This window comes from Enhydra lutris, unplaced genomic scaffold (genome assembly GCF_002288905.1).
Source record: "Enhydra lutris kenyoni isolate GAN:26980312 unplaced genomic scaffold, ASM228890v2 scaffoldscaffold10, whole genome shotgun sequence".
NCBI classification, from domain to species: Eukaryota; Metazoa; Chordata; class Mammalia; order Carnivora; family Mustelidae; genus Enhydra; species Enhydra lutris.
In genome coordinates this window covers 32,584,687-32,601,423 of record NW_019154094.1, presented here as the reverse complement: position 1 = coordinate 32,601,423, position 16,737 = coordinate 32,584,687, and the positions used below count along the sequence as shown (strand labels likewise).

At 36.4% G+C, this 16,737-nt stretch overlaps 1 protein-coding gene across 4 annotated transcripts in view; it reads right to left on the bottom strand.

The window, feature by feature from the left end:
• LOC111144105 (contactin 6) overlaps window positions 1-16,737 on the bottom strand; it is a 303,309-nt gene that overhangs the window by 105,770 nt on the left and 180,802 nt on the right. For 2 of the 4 annotated variants that reach the window (XM_022498237.1, XM_022498240.1), the window contains exon 4: window positions 8,718-8,921. The exons of 1 other annotated variant lie outside the window; for it this stretch is intronic. In XM_022498237.1, the coding sequence (XP_022353945.1) occupies window positions 8,718-8,921 (204 nt within the window). Of the gene's footprint in view, window positions 1-6,386; window positions 6,490-8,717; window positions 8,922-16,737 lie in introns of all 4 variants that reach the window. One more of the 4 variants, XM_022498236.1, reaches the window with a different exon arrangement.

Genomic DNA, 16,737 nt, shown 5'->3' with positions numbered 1-16,737 from the left:
TGAAGGTTAATGGGGGGAGGGGGGTTGGGGGGGGTGGGATTATGGACATTGGGGAGGGTATGTGCTATGATGAGTGCTGTGAAGTGTGTAAACCTGGCGATTCACAGACCTGTACCCCTGGGGATAAAAATATATTATATGTTTATAAAAAAATAAATAAATAAATAAAATTAAAAAAAAAAAAATGAACTACTGGGACTTCATCAAGATCAAAAGCTTTTGCATAGTAAAGGAAACAGTCAACAAAACCAAATCACAACCGACAGAATGGGAGAAGATATTTGCAAATGACACATCAGAAAAAGGGTTAGTATTCAAAATCTATAAAGAACTTACCAAACTCAAGACCCAAAGAACAAATAATCCAGTCAAGAAATGGGCAGAAGACGTGAACAGACATTTCTGCAAAGAAGACATCCAGATGGCCAACAGACACGTGAAAAAGTGCTCAATATCACTCAGCATCAGGGAAATACAAATCAAAACCACAATGAGGTACCATCTCAAACCAGTCAGAATAGCTAAAATTAACCAGTCAGGAAACAACAGATGTTTGCAAGGATGCACAGAAAGGGGAACCCTCCTACACTGTTGGTGGGAATGCAAGCTGGTGCAGCCACTCTGGAAACAGCAAGGAGGTTCCTCAAAAAGTTGAAAACAGAGCTATGCTAAGACCCGCATTCACACTACTGGGTATTTACCCTAAAGATACAAATGTAGTGATCTGAAGAGGCACAAGCCCCTGAGTGTTTATAACAGCAATGTCCACAATAGCCTAGATAGAACCTAGATGTCCATCAACAGATGAATGGATAAAGAAGAGGTGGTATATATATACAATGGAACACTGTGGAGCCAGCAAAAGAAATGAAATCTTGCCATTTGCAACGATGTGGATGGAACTAGAGGGTATTATTCTGAGTGAAATTAGTCAATCAGAGAAAGATAATTATCATATGATCTTTCTGATACGAGGAATTTGAGAGGCAGGGCAGGGGGTTTGGGGGTAGGGGAAGAAAAAAAGAAACAAGATGGGATCGGGAGGGAGACAAACCATAAGAGACGCTTAATTTCACAAACTGAGGGTTGCTGGGAGATAGGGGTAGGGAGAGAGTGGTTGGGTTATGGACATTGGGGAGGGTATGTGATATGGTGAGTGCTGTGAAGTGTGTAAGCCTGATGATTCACAAACCTGTACCCCTGGGGCAAATAATACACTATATGTTAATAAAAATAATTTTTTAAAAAAGGAGATATTTGGTAAGAGGAGGAGGGAGAGGAGGAGGAGGAGGAGGAAAGAAAAGAAAAAAGAAAACCAGTCAGTATTTTAGGAACTGTCTTAGGTCCTGAAAATGAAAAACTTAAGAATAGCATATAGCATTGATCTGTCTTTTTTTCTTCTCCCTTACATTCACCTATTCACCTACTATTTCCTTTTTCCCTCCCTCTCTTCCTCCTTCCCTTTCTCTATTTATTTCTCTTATCAAAACATATAAAACCCTTGCTTAATAGAAGATACAGTTTATAACATAAAAAGTATTAATTAGTTATTTAACAAGAGTATTTAAAAACATTGCTAATAAGAAAGAGAACTTTGACTTCATTCCTCCTCAAATTAGTTTTGCTCAGCTTTGTATTTATTGAACATATTATAAAGAAGTGTGGCACCTCAGAAAGTGAACTAGGAGATTTAAATTGATTTGTACAAAGTAATTCCTACATTTGGGGAAAAAAAAACCAACAAGCCCAAATACAGCATGGCAATATATTCACGAAGAGATGTCAGAGAACATGATCCATAATTATCTTTCAGAAGAGTTTATAAAAACACTGTAGAGGAGAAGGGAGTTGGGGGAAACTGGAGGGGGAGAAAAACCATGGGAGACTGTGGACTCTGAAAAATAATCTGAGGGTTTTGGAGGGGCGGGGGATGGGAGGTTGGGTGAGCCTGGTGGTGGGTATTATGGAGGCCACGTATTGCATGGAGCACTGGGTGTGGTGCATAAACAATGAATTTTCTGGAACACTGAAAAGAAATTTAAAAAATAAAAATTTTTTAAAAAGGAAAAAAACCACTTTAATAGAGTTTATAAAAACACTGCAAATAACTGGTATATAATTTATAAAGCAAGTGGTTTGATTTTTAACATTTTCAGATCGTTATTTTATGCCAAGCATATAATGTATTGTGGAAAGAATGTGTTGTTTTCTATGTTTATTAATTGTGCAAATTTTAAAAAGTTTGTATAGTATTTGGTAAATATATTTTATAATGAACTAAAAAAGCATTTTCAGTATGTTTGCAGTGTTTCAATTGCCATGCAATTTGTTCTCTGAAAATCACTGGCAAGCATATATAAAAACTCTGTTAGTAGCTCACTACCGTATAATGTTTTCCAAATGTATACAAAACATTTTCACATACATTTTGTCCATCTGAAGAAATGAGAAATGTAGCTCCACTGGAATTACACAGAATATGTGTTTCTTATTCAATGTATTTTAACACTATCACTTCGACCCAGTGGATGCTTTGGACTTTCCATTTTTAACCCCAGGGAATTTCAATCCCATGTTAATGACTTAATTTAATAAGAATAATCTCAACATTGATTTTATCACATAAAATCTTATGGAGTATATTCCATTAAATCAGTTATTTCCTTTGCAATTTTTAATGAAGTAATTCTCATCATTTTCCATTTTTCTTCATTTTATTTCATGTACAGCAATGGACATACCCATGAGATTTAACACAGAGTTTTTTTTTAACTATTATTTTTTCAACTTTAATTTTCCTTAGTCAATTATCACTAGTAAAATAATATCAGAAGTTTAGGTATTCCCACATGTTTTTTAACATAATAAATTTTACCGTATGCAGTTTGACCACTTGCCATGTTTTAAAGTCCTGATTGTTTTCACACCATGAGGTTATTAAAGAGAGGATTTCATTTATTTCTAAATCATTCCATTTGAGAATTTTCAACAATTTACCTCATATATTCTAAGATTTTGATTCCCCTGTTTGGATTATTAATCTACTCCTTCCATCTACGCCCAGTGAATTCTTATAGCATGTATCCATAACAGGATCAAGAGTGAAGTTGTATGGTGAAGTGGGAAGGTCAACATTTCCTGACTCTACCTTTTTCCTTTCCTCCACTCCTCCATCTCATAGCAAGCTGAGCCAAAAATGGAGTGCGGATCTTAAGCAACATTTTGAGTGGCATATCCCTCTCAAAAATGCAGGCCAAATGGGGCACCTGGGTGGCTCAGTGGGTTAAGCCTCTGCCTTTGGCTCAGGTCATGATCTCAGGGTCCCGGGATCTAGCCCCACATTGGGCTCTCTGCTCAGTGGGGAGCCTCCTTCTCCCTCTCTCTCTGCCTGACTCTCTGCCTACTTGTGATCTCTGTCAAATAAATAAATAAAATCCTTAAAAAAGTGCAGGCCAAGTTATAATTTATCACCCATCTATTTTGATGCACGGCATGTGTGTGTGGGTACAGGTATGGGTGTGTGTGGTAAGAGGGGAAGAGACAGAGAGAGTGAGCGAGCAGAGGACAAAACGAGAAAAGGAAAGGTGGCAAAGATTTATACTTTGTTGGTTCAGATGAAGGACATATATAATTGACATAATTGTCCAGATATTACTCTTTCAACATTTCTGTAGGTTTGAATTTTTAAGGAAAAAAAAAGTAAACATAAATAAAATTAGGAAATCCGATATGTGAACAATTCAAAGCCTATACTGATCAACTAAGTTTTCTTCTTGTCTGCTCCTCTTTCTACTCCACAACTGACCCTCTTTGTTGCTCTCTCTTATACTGCCATCAGTATGAGACAGAGAGAAAAGGAACGAACTCCAAAGCTGAGAATTGTAGACCCTCTGAGGTACCTCTTTCTAGTCCCATCATCCCCACTAACTCAAACACTGGTTAGACAAAAAGATAACAGAATTTGTATTTTGGGCTCAAATAATTCAGTGTTCATTGCCTAAATGCAAAGCTTAGTGCTAAATGTTTTTTACGTGTATTATCCACCCCCTACTTTCAAATAAACATAAAAGGCAGAGATCATTATAACACCTTTTGGATGAGTATATGGAAATTCATAGAGGTTAAGAAGTATGTTTGCTAACAGACAGCTCTTGAGAATATTGTGAATTGAATCTGTCTTCACTGGTTTCACAAGCAGTTAGCTTAATCATTTATTTAAAAGTTTCTAAGTTCAGAACTTAAAATCAGGTGGGACTAGGTTTGACTTGCCCTTGCATTCTCAACAGGGGCTTGAAATTGAACAGATTACTTATTCAGTCTGAGCCTCAGTATTCTCATATATAATGAAAATATGATATACCCTGAATAATTATGAGGATTATATGTAGATAGATAGAATATATACATAAAATCTAACTTCTTACTTATAAGTGTTTAACAAATGGAATTTATTTACATAAGACTCTTGAGAACCAGACTCAATAGTTTTCAAAGTTATTTATCATGTAAGAGTATATTTTAAATTACAGGAATCCATATTTCCTGATGCCAAATATGATAGGATCAGGTATAAATATTCTTTTCAGCTGCTATCTTTCATTGGTCTTTTTAAGTAAATTGTCTAGTTCTCAGAGTATTTTGCTGACATTTTATGTTTTTTTATAAACTTTAATTTCAGAGAAAGCTTGAAAATGGTGAAAGTTCATCATATCTTAAAAGGCTGTGACAGAAAGTCCCCATTTGTCACTTTCTTAAGCATGATTTAATCAGTTAGTAATTATTTATTGGACAAACACTATAGGACCAATACTGTATGAAAATAAAATACGATCTCTTAAAAACCTGAAAAATGAGTAACTTGAGAAATGTAATTTAAAGAACTACAAAATTTCATGTATAGAAAGGAACTTAAAGAGATTTTGTAACCAGCATTATTTGGATGCTCAGTCTGTCTGAAAAAGGGACAAGCGGGGCTAGGGAGAGATAGGTAGGAGGCTATGTGATCAGGTTCGGAGAAATCCCTAAAATGCATAGGTGTGAGGAACCAGAGAAGGGAACATACCATACCACCCTGCCCTAAGGGCGGGGAGGGGGGGCTTTCTTAATGACATTCACCTGTGTCCAACAAAGAATAAACAGACCCTAAAAAAAAGTAAGCCATTAAAGATGTTATCATTAGTCTTGCTTACACAAAAATGCTGTCAGTATTAAAAAGATTTACCTTCCCTGGTTAGCTTTCAATAAAAGAGCAACCTTCAAAGCCCTCAGCACAAAGGTACTCTTCACTCCTGGGAGCTTTTTTTCCCCTCTGTATCCCTGCTTAATAAAATTCTGTTGCTCCACTCACTCTCCTTTGTCAGTGAGACTCATTCTTTGACTCTGTGAGTCAAGAACCTAGCTCTCCCACTTCATATTTACTTAAAAACAAAATGGGAACTTTTCAAAATGTTTTTCACGTCTTGGAACGCAAATTACTTTTCCTAAATGTGATGACCACTCTGGGAAGAGACTCTGTATTTATAAGTATACCCTCAAATTTGATAGGGTCGAATCGCTTACTATTCAAAATGTTTTATAGGAATGAAGAATCATCATTACCTGGAGGCATGTTAGAAATGGAGAAATTGAGCCTCACCTCAGACCTCCAGAATCCCAATTTAACAATGTCCCCAGGTAATTCATATGCACACAGTTTAAAAACACAGATCTAGTCTATCTATGTCTTCCTTACTTGAGTACTAGTGTTTAGAGGCATAAAAATGAAGTCTGAATATAGCCAAAAGGCTAAGAGATGTCTGCATATTCTATGCAAAATTGCAAATATTTGGCTGGCTTCAAAGCATTCCGAACCTATTGGCTGATAAACACTTATCTGAGTAAAACAAAGTGCCTCCACTTCCAGGGCAGGTTTTGCTCAATTCTAATGATTCACTATGAACAATGGCCTTTAATTAGTTTTATTTTGGAAATCTGCAGTGCAGGTTTTTTCATTTGTGAGAACTGCTGATTAATTAAGCAAGAGGACACTCCAGGCAATATATTTCTGGATGTAGGATGAGATGGAGTGAAGGATATGTTGGAGATTTCATGACTTGTTCACCATCTTATACAAGTACATATATTCCTCTGCAAGATGCTGCCCAAATGGGACTCGTTATGCTCAAACTAGAGGAAACATCAGCGCATTTAGGGGAGAACTGCAGGTCTAATCATTTTCAGAGTATTAGGCATGTTTGTTTAAATTCCAATCAGAAAGTTCCACTTTTGCCCAGCATTTGAAATCTATTTGGTAATTTACCTTACAGCAATGTTTGAATAACAAAAAGGTTTAAAAAAAATTAAGCAGCCAGAAACAAAACAAAACCAAACAAAACAAAAAACCTTACTTTCCAAGGGCAAAGCATTCCAGTTTTACAGATGAATCCTTTGCAGCTTGTATAGTTTCAGGAAAACGCACTTCAATCTTTGGTTCATATTCCCCCATCACACCTGTTAAATATCAAAAGAGCTAGCAGCATTTCTGGAGAATAGAAGTTTTCTGTGAAGTAAATGCTTCATTAACCAAAAACTGATTATTTTGTACTTCAATTAACAACATTTTCATAGACTTAAATGAGTGATAGAGGGCAAAGAAACTACATGATGCTACTTAAGGAATTAGTTGATTTTCTTCTTGCTTAAAAAAGCAATATCTAAGATATATCAGAGTGTCAGAATAGACGCATCCCAAATTTCCCTATATTCCACATTAGAATCTGACAGAGAATTTGTCTTCCAATTAAGAAATGAATGCACCTAGATTCTAAAATGTTCTGAATTATCAAGAACATTTCTTCTCTAGAGATATCCAGATCTATTACCCCTTCATGGAACTCACTGGGGCAGATCTGTTCAGGAATAAGGAAATTTTCATTAACACTGTAGGAGGTCTCTTAATAGAAAATAACAGTATTTCTGCAACAAAATCTATAAATTAATAACAATAATTGAGATAAAAACATAAATGTTCTCATGTCAGTTCAGTAAGGATTTACTGCTAAATGAGTTTGCTGTTCACTTATAAAGAAGCATTTGTTTTTATAGTTTTAAATTTTTTAACAAGGAATTGTGGATATGGGCTAAGAATAAGACAATAGTCTAATGTATATAAATATGTTACCTACCAGAGGTGTAACAGAAATATATCCCTAGGCTATCCTCATTAACTTAATTAATGAAATAAGTGGCAAATCAAGATTCCTCAAAAAACTGTGATTTTTTTTTTTTTAAACTTATAAACCAAATACCAGAGTAATCCATTCCAAAGGTAAATGATTTACTGGTGGTCAGTACAACTGCACAGAAGATGAAATTTACAAAATATGTATCAAATAAAAATACTTGATTTTTAAGACCTGATCATTCCAAACATTCAAAGAAGCTATGGTTGGAGGTGGTACAGAGTAATAGTTCAGCGGACTAGTTAAATTTTCTATATCCTATTTTCTTGACAGCTGATTTTTCTTGAGTGTCTACTTTTAGAAGAGGTTTGATATTACTTATATTAATACTATTAACATTAATATAGTATAATTCTTCTGATCTGTTTTTACCATGTATGCACTAAAGATAATAAAGGGGATAGAAGAATGAAGGACTTAAGAAGGGGAGAAGGAGAAACTAAAAGTAGACCAGGAAAAGGAAAAATATGGTAGAATTTCTATGCATATTATTGGCTTATGAGCGCTTTCTTTCATGAACAGAGTACTCACTGGAGGAGAGAAATTGGACTTATGAATAAATCTAATGGTTGCTGAATTCTGAATTAAGACTATCCAAGTATATTTGGGTGGTTAGTGATTATAAAAGCTCTGTCATAAGAACTCCCTGTATGGAGCTAGTTCCGTAATTCTGTTAGCCGTCATTAGCATTATGTTCTTGTTCTTAAAATCCTCAGAGAGAAGAAAACTCTATGAGGTACTACATTTCTAGTCCAGATCTGATCATAAAATGCATCAACAGGTTTTCTATCTTTACATTTACCCTGTGAATATTTAATTAAAGAATCGACTAGAGGATTATTCTACTTCAATGACTTCCCTAGGTTTTCTAGTTCTCTAAATCTTGTGCCAGCTATGTCTTGACTAAACTACAAAACTCATCAAAGACCAATTTGAATTATGTTCCTTGGAGGAATATAATTAGCATGAATAGTGTTTCATTCCTCTTTGGAATGCTTATAATTAATGTTTGCTTGCTTTGCTTTCCTTGGGTGTGAATTTTTTTCCCATTTTGCCAGCCAGGTAAATAAAGGGTGAACAAAAAAGACAACTATGGAAAAGAAAGAGGCATTAAAGAAAGGCTGCATCATATGCTCATTGAAAACAATATTATTCCATTAATAAGTTCGGCAGCACCCACACGTGCACACACACACGCCTATTCCCTCAAACAAACTTTTTTATATAAAATGTTCCTTAAGCAAGGAAAGCATCTGTTCCAATGCCAGTGAAGAAATGGCACGATATACCCAGAATCATATAAACTATACCATGTGAGTGAATTATAGAATTTTCTATTATATTTTTTTACAATATCTGATTTCCATCATATTTGTAAATTGAACCTCAACTCATTGATGATGTGGCTCCTCTGAACCAGAGGGAAGCTGAAAGCTCAACAGATGTCCCCAGGCTTGAGAAGCGAAAGTATATTCACAAGATAGCTCATCATCTTACCATCAGTGCGCTGCACTAATGGAGTGGGCGGTCCTTGAACACTTCTCTGTGCTTCTTTGTTTGTTATGAAGCAAGTGTAGTTGCCCACATCTGATGGTTCCACTTTGGCAATGTATAAGTTTCCTGTCTCTTGGGATACAAACCGCCTGTTGTCCTCTTGAACATATAAGGGGTTATCATTGAAGGTCCATGCATAAGATAAGTCTGGGAAACAGAAAAAAATAAGCATTATCCTTACTGTATTCATTCTTATCTGGAAGTTCTGTGCCCTCTTCTCCATAATTAGAATAAAATTGTGCCCCAGTTGATGCCTGCTGTCCTAGTATAATTGTAATATTCCCTTATATTCAAATTTGGATGATACATGACATAGTCATCCTGCCCATCACTGGCTTTGTGCATTTAGGGGTGCAATGATGGCATGCCAAGAAAATAAGTGGATGAATGTATTAAGAACAGCTGTAACATCTATAAAATATCATGGGGTTAAAATACACATGTATTTCTCCAGTAATGCTCACATTAAAACAGTGTCTCTCAATATGTAGTCCAAAGGATGTCCACACTAAACTGTTTTGTGTCTGATTTCTTTTAACATGGATTTTTTTAATGTTCACCTATATTGTGTGACTATCAGGTACTTCTTTGCTTTTTATTGCTGGTAATATTCCATTTTATAAATATGCCACAATTTTTTCAGCCACTTTCTTGTTGATGAGCATTTTGATTGTTTCCAGCTTGGGACCATTATGTATTAGTTGAAATGACTATCTGTTGACATTTTCATTTCTCTTGGATAAGGCCCTAGGAGTAAGAAATAAGGTAGACAGATATATGTTTAACTTTATAAGAAACCACAAAAGAATTTTTCATAGTTGTTGTACCTGCTGACCTCTCCACCAGAAATATATGAGAGTTATAGTTATTCCATATTTTGCACAAATAACATGTCAATTTTTAAAAAAATTTAGCCAGAAATCTTCAACCAGAGACAAATATTCTTGTGGATTAAGGTTTTTAAGTGTGGTACTATCTGAAGACTAAGAAATTGTATGTATCATGGAAACAAGGTAGAACCGAACTTACTTCTAGGGAAATGGAAGACTATAACTGGCTCTCCTGGGACTCCAAAGTAAGTGAAATGCACAGATGCTGGGGGTGAAGAAGGGAAATACACAGGTAGAAAACACCTTCACGTGCAGATGAACTCAGAAATCACATAGTAGGAAATCACAGCTCATAGAAGAACAGTCGAAGCAACTAGGGGCCCCTAGTTCAGGCAGAGGCGTGGGTCATACTTGTCATCTGCACTTTTATTAAAAACGGGTGCAGAAGAAAGATATGATAGACCCAAAAATGACTAATTATTTCTGATATGTCCTAGCAATCTACCCCAGGTGGAGCAGACTACCAGAAACATTTTTCACTAACTCTACAGTATTTAAATTCTCTAAAGGATGAGGAGGTAATACAGATCAATAGCTATTCTGACCTTAAATTTGATCTATATAGAAAAACTTATGAGGAAGTGGGAGTGGGGGGATTTGCCATCTTTATCATCTCTTTCACATAGGGAAAAATAAAGCATTGACAGTACACTTAGGGAACAGATTTTAGAAAGCGCAAAAGGACAGAAGGAAGGGAAGAGAGAGAAAGAAAAAGAGTGAGTCTACAAACAGACCATTAATAGTGCTGAGGAGCTAAAGTATTACATTCTAACAACAATTCATAAGTTATTTTAGTGAAAATGAATTCACCTATATTGATAGAACTCTGATATAATTCTCAGGAAAGAAGAAAATAGGAGAGGATGATATGTCAGAGAACAATCAACAAAAATGCCACTTATATGTAGAATGTGAAAATGTACAAAGTGGCATTAAACCTATAAAAGTAGTGTTCAGGTAGAAAAAAAACCAAGATGTATGGTTATGTGAAAAGCATGTTGCAAATCAAGGTGGTTAATGCTGTGTATATGTATGTGTATGTATGTGTGTGTATGCATCTGTGTATCTTTATACAAATTATTAAATTTAACAACCTAGGAACATATATAGAGGTTTTCTTAGGGTGAGGGGAAAAAATTTTACTCTCTACATAGTGTGTTTCTGTCACATTATAATTTTTAACTACTATGTATTATTTGTATAAATGGGAAAAAAGCAGGATGGGAATAGTGTCAGGAAAACCAAACACTAGAATGATTTACAACTTGTGAAACAATATAATGAATAATATTTTTCATTCTTACTCTGAACTGTTCAGACTGGAGTATTATGTTTTATTCAGAGCACATTATAATCACTAAGGAAGCTTGTTAAAATACAGATCGCTAATCCTATTCCTAGCAATTTGGTTTCCTTATATCTGAGTGAAGTATCATGGAATCTGTATTTTCAACACCCTATGAATGGCTCATGTAGCTGAACTGGAATATTATGTTCAGAGCACCCTTTACCAAAAGGGGAATTTAAATTCTCAAGTATATCAAGAGACAGGTAACCAACACAGCAAAGACCAGAAGTTACGTCACAAAAGAAAATGATAAAAACTTAGATTTTTACCCTGGGGGCAGGGTGAGGAATCATTGAGCAGTCTTCATAGATCTGAATTGCTGTCATGTGCAGAAAGGGTTAAAAAGAGCCCTTCCTATTGATGCCCAGGAGGCAAAAATAGGACTTTGGCTGTTGGAGGTTACAGAAAGCCCTATGGGCCTTAGTATCAAGAAGACCAATCTAAACTTCAGAGCTGTAACAGAGGTGATTTGTGAGGTAATGAGCTCTCTATCATTAGAGATGGCCAAGCAGAGGATGGATGTGCTATGTTTGAGACATTGCAAAAATATTTATTTTTACAATGAACGGGAAGTTAAACCTATGTTTCTATGAACTGTCTACTCCACCCTCAACATTCCTTTGATCTTAAGAGTCTAATGCTCTTAGATCAAGTATGCATAAATGAAATTCACTTTTTATTTTTGAAAATATGCTTTGACATTCTCATCCTGTTCCAGGGTATTGAAACTTCACTGCTTTTGCAAGTCCCTACTGGAGTCTTTTATCATTTCATGTGGTCTCTTGCTTCTAAGTTTCCTTACTGATGTCCTTTGCTGCCTCACTTCTAAGCCTGTTACTCTGTCTCCACCAAAGAGATGCTCAAAGGGTTTTTGTTTGAAAGTGAGAGGTATCTAGATAGTAAATTTTTCTTCAGTATATAGAAGAGGAAAAAATGTAGTTCAGATTCCCTTGTTGTCAGTGACTCCTCACCTTTTGAACCTTTTGTGAAATAAAGACAATCTTGCAAATTCCCAGGGCCATGTCTCAGTTTAGGGATCTTTATTCAGTGCTGATTTGGGAAGAAAAATAAGCTCTAGTTCTCTGAAATCCAAGGTTAACCCTTCTCACTGAGAAATTACAGGTTGCCATTAATGCCCAAGAAATCTTCCTATTCTTTACCCTACAATCTTGAGACCTGAGACTGTAATTTTCATTTCTCCCTTGGTGAATTCATTTTCACCTTAGTTGCTAAAACTTTCTGATCTATTCCTTCTCTAAGAGTGGAACATTTAAAAGCTGCCAGAAGAAAATGGTCCAGATATAAGGAATATTACATAAAGAATAATAAAGAAAAAATGAGTACTTCTATTTCATACCTGTTTCATCATCCCCAAATTTTGTTTTATGAAGCTAATTGGCTATTGATAATATGCTTATTTAATAGGAGAAGGTACTAGAGCTAGGAATAGAAAAGTAATTCTCCAAAATCACATTGTTTGCATGTAGAAGGGAGAGGACTTGAACCTAGATTTTTCAGATGCCAAAGCCTTTGCTCTTTCCCTAATACCATCTTTCTTCTTTTTTATTATCTATAACTGACTCTTTTCTTCTATGTCAATATGATCCCTGTGGAACATTCTTCCTTACTCTCAGACTTCCTTCCAAACACCCAAATTCTGTGCGTATCAAAGCCTACTCAGAACTAGGACAACTTTTCCTGATCATCCATCCCCTTCCTGCCATCAGCACTGTGTGTCCTGTGTTCAGTTTCCTCAGAATCTTATAGAATGAAAGGTCAATCTGTCATTTCAATTACTTCAATGTGTTTATAGCTACTATTAGCAGGGAATAGAATGTATTTGTCAAACCATTAAGAACTAATTCTTTTCTCCAAAATGGCCTCACCAGGGGACAGATCTTCAAACCTCAGTGTGCATAACAATCACTTAAAGGACTTGGTAAAACACAAGCTGCTGGGTTCTACACTCCCAATTTCTCCTTCAGTAGATCTGGGAAGGAGCCAAAGAATTTACATCATTAACAAATTATCTGGGAATGGTAATACTGGTGGGTCCTGGAACACTTCTTTGAAAATCACTAATATAATGGTAATTCTCAATATCCTCTGCATAACCATGCCAGAAAGGGAAATGGCTCAGAATTTGATAAAATGGTGGCCATCTTGTATATTTCTCTTCAGGTGGTATGTGGAAACCTGAACAAAAGGATATTCCTTAGTTCATAGATGCATGACATGGCTGGGATGGAAGGGACCTAATGATCTCTCAGCCCAATCTTCTCATTTTACAGATGAGTAAACAGAGGGGAAGATGGCAGCAGCTCTGTCACTAGAATCCAGGTACCCCTTTGTGCTCCTCTGTGAATTGGTGAATGTGTTAACCTGCAAGCCCTTCCTGTCACTGTATTTTTCATCCTTCCCTTTTCCCTTCTCCCCATGGGCTTCCTATTCCCATCCCAAATAGTCAGGCTGAGTGGGGGCTTTTATCTATTTTGTTCCATCATCAGCCACTGTCATGCTAAATCTGTATATTTTTAATGGGGAAAGAAAAAAAAAAACTACCTTACAAATTGGAAGTTTAAAATTCTTCCCATTTGGCTTTTCTTAATTAAATGTATAATTCATGAGCCACTTAAGTTGAAACCATTGAATTTTTAAAATATTTTCTCCACCATCTATGACATTTATCTGTTATTAATGATTGTGATGCATTTTCCCTATGATGATTCAGCAGTAACATTAGAACTGAATAATAATTGGTCTTTCCTGAAGCATTGCCTGTAGTTTCACATTGACACCATCCTCTACAACTTTAATGTTATTAGGAATGGCAGATCTGCAGTAAGCAACTGAAGACTCTATCTGCTGCTCTCTCAAGCATACAACAAATCCTATTTTCCCTAGAGCATGATTGTGTTTTGACATCTTTTATAGCCCTATATCTTGCACTGTAATATTTAAAGTACAGACACAAGAGATATATGCAATAGTACCCATTATATCGGACATAATTTTTATTAGAGGGGAACTATCCCACGTGAAAGAGACCAGTCGCGATAAACACCGACACTGAGAATTTCTATTGGCTCCATAAAACAGGCCTCAAAATTGGTAGCATGTTTCTAGAAGTAGAAAATAAATGAGAAGAATAAAGAATCTGAAGCTTAGTGCTCAGATTGAGTGGATAAATCTCCCCTTTGGAATATTCTGGAATGAGTGTACTTTACTGCAAACCTTGTGCAGAGCTCTAGGGTTAAATGTGACTGCCTGCCAGGTGGTAAATCACAGTTATGCTAGCTCAGTGGCAAAGACCTAATCCAGGAAAAATAATTCCTTTTCTGGGTTGAAGTCATTGATATTGGTGTTGAGCAAGTTTATGATGTAACCCAGAACACTACCCTGACACCTTTACAACCACTCCGATTTCTGTTCCCATTTGTTCCACAATTACTGCTTAACCACCTAGATTTTATTAGATTCCTTTTGATTTACACATTCTCCTGTTCAGAATCATGGAGATAGCTGCATTTGTGGCCTACAAACAACCACTAAGGAAAGGCCCTCTGAGTTCCTGCTACTGCTAGCTTACAAAGAACTCTAGAGCCGCACATGTACCGGGACTTCCTACCTGGAGAAGGAATGAAAACACAGCCAGCTTCTGAATGAACTTCTAAGAAACCTCCAATTTTAGGGAAGACTGGGTAAGCCATGGGAGGCAATTACAGAAGGACTACACTTCCTTTGTTCCTCTCAATTTCCATCCTCTACAGGTGAGCTAGATAGATATAAAGAATGTAAGTGAGGGGTCATTCCAGTGTTTCTCAACCAAGGGTGATTTTGCCTGAGAAGGGATATTTGGCAATGTCTGGAGATGTTTTCCTTCTCGCTATTGGGAGAGGGGGTGCTATTGCATCAAATGGGCACAGGCCAGGGATGTTGCTAAACATTTTCACAACACAGAGGACAAACCCCATAACAAAGAATTACCTCACTGTAAATTGTCAATAGTGTTGATGTTGAGAAAACCTGGGCTATGCAAATGGAAATAGACTGCAACATGAGAATTCTGTTTGATGCGCTAGAAAGCAAGGGAAACATTTTTACTGGGAAAGAATAAGATTGTGAAAGTAGAAGAGGAAATGTGGAGCCCAGGACCTAGGAAAATAAACTATGGGACTCCGGTCCACTACATGATCTTTCTGGTTCTAACACAGTACACTTATATTAGATAAATCAGTTTACCTCTCTAGGTGGTCTTTACATATTCTCCAATACAGATACACTTGCTGTTTCCATTTATACTTGATTTAGCAATTATTTTCTGTTGTGGGCCAGATTATGCCAGACCAAATTAGACAGCAGAATAAATGCAATGGTATTTAAACCCAAAATACGTCTTCTTGGTCAAGTTAACTCTAACTTCTTTAACACAATTACTTAATTTATAGAGTGGAGAAATTTTCTTTTAAAGCATTAAGGCACATAAGATGCTGAACTGAGTGTCCAGCATATAGGAAGCATTTGTTACCTTATCCAATCATGTGGCATTAACTACTATTTATATGGTGATTAAAAAAAAAAAAGGAGAGAGAGAGAGAGACAGTAGTCTCCAAAAAGAGTCACTGTGCTAAGTGCCATGTCAGCCAACCAAAACTTACACCAAACACAATTCTACTTTCAACCTCTCCCAGAAATGTGACCCTTAACCAGTTAATCTGGAATTACCTGGTTAGCAGGTCTCCTTCTATCAGGTGAGCAACCCACCTGACAGACCCTACCCATCCTCCAGACTAAGGTGACCTTGCCTGAAACAATCTACTCTTTGCTGGAACAACTTCCTTATCTTGCCTCTTTCTGCCTATAAAAGTCTTTCATTTTGAACCTCCTCAGGATTCCTTTCCATTTTTTTAAAGATTTTATTTATTTGTCAGAGAGAGAGAGAGAACACACACAAGCAGGGGGAGGGGCAGGCAGAGGGAGAAGCAGGCTCCCTGTTGACAAAAAGCCAAATGTGGGACTTGATCCCAGGACCTTGAGATCTTGACCTGAGCAGAAGGCAGACTCTTAACCAACTGAGCCACCCAGGCATCCCATGGGTTCCTTTCCATTTGTAAGATGATATGCTGCCCAATTCATAAATCATTGAATAAAGCCGATTAGATCTTTAAAATTATTCAGTTAAATTTTGTATTTTTAATAATGGTAACTATCAATATTAGTTCTCCAAACCAGAACTTTCCCCCAGATATATAAATCTAGTTGCCTACGCAAAATTTTCATTGTTCTATCTAATAGACATCTGAACATTAAAATGTCCCAAAACAAATTCCTGATTTCCCCCATTCCAAAACCTGCTCTCCTGCTATTGGTATCAACCCAATAAATGGCACCGCTTTCTTCCACTTGCTCAACCTAAAAACCACTTCTCTCTTTCTCTTTACACTCTACATCTAATCTTTCAGGAAATTATCTCAGCTATACCTTCTAAATATATACTGAATATGGTTACTTGTTCACCTGTCTGCTGCTATCATCCTGCTTCAAGCCACATTACTTCTCACCTGAGTCATTGTAACCACCTTTAACTCCTTATATTTTTGCCCCTTTATGGTCTACTCGGAATAAACTTTTTAAACTGGAACTCAGAGAAGGCATGTCAGTCTTTTGCTCACTACCACACAATGCATTCTAATCTCACCCCCACTAAAAACCAGAGGCTCTATAA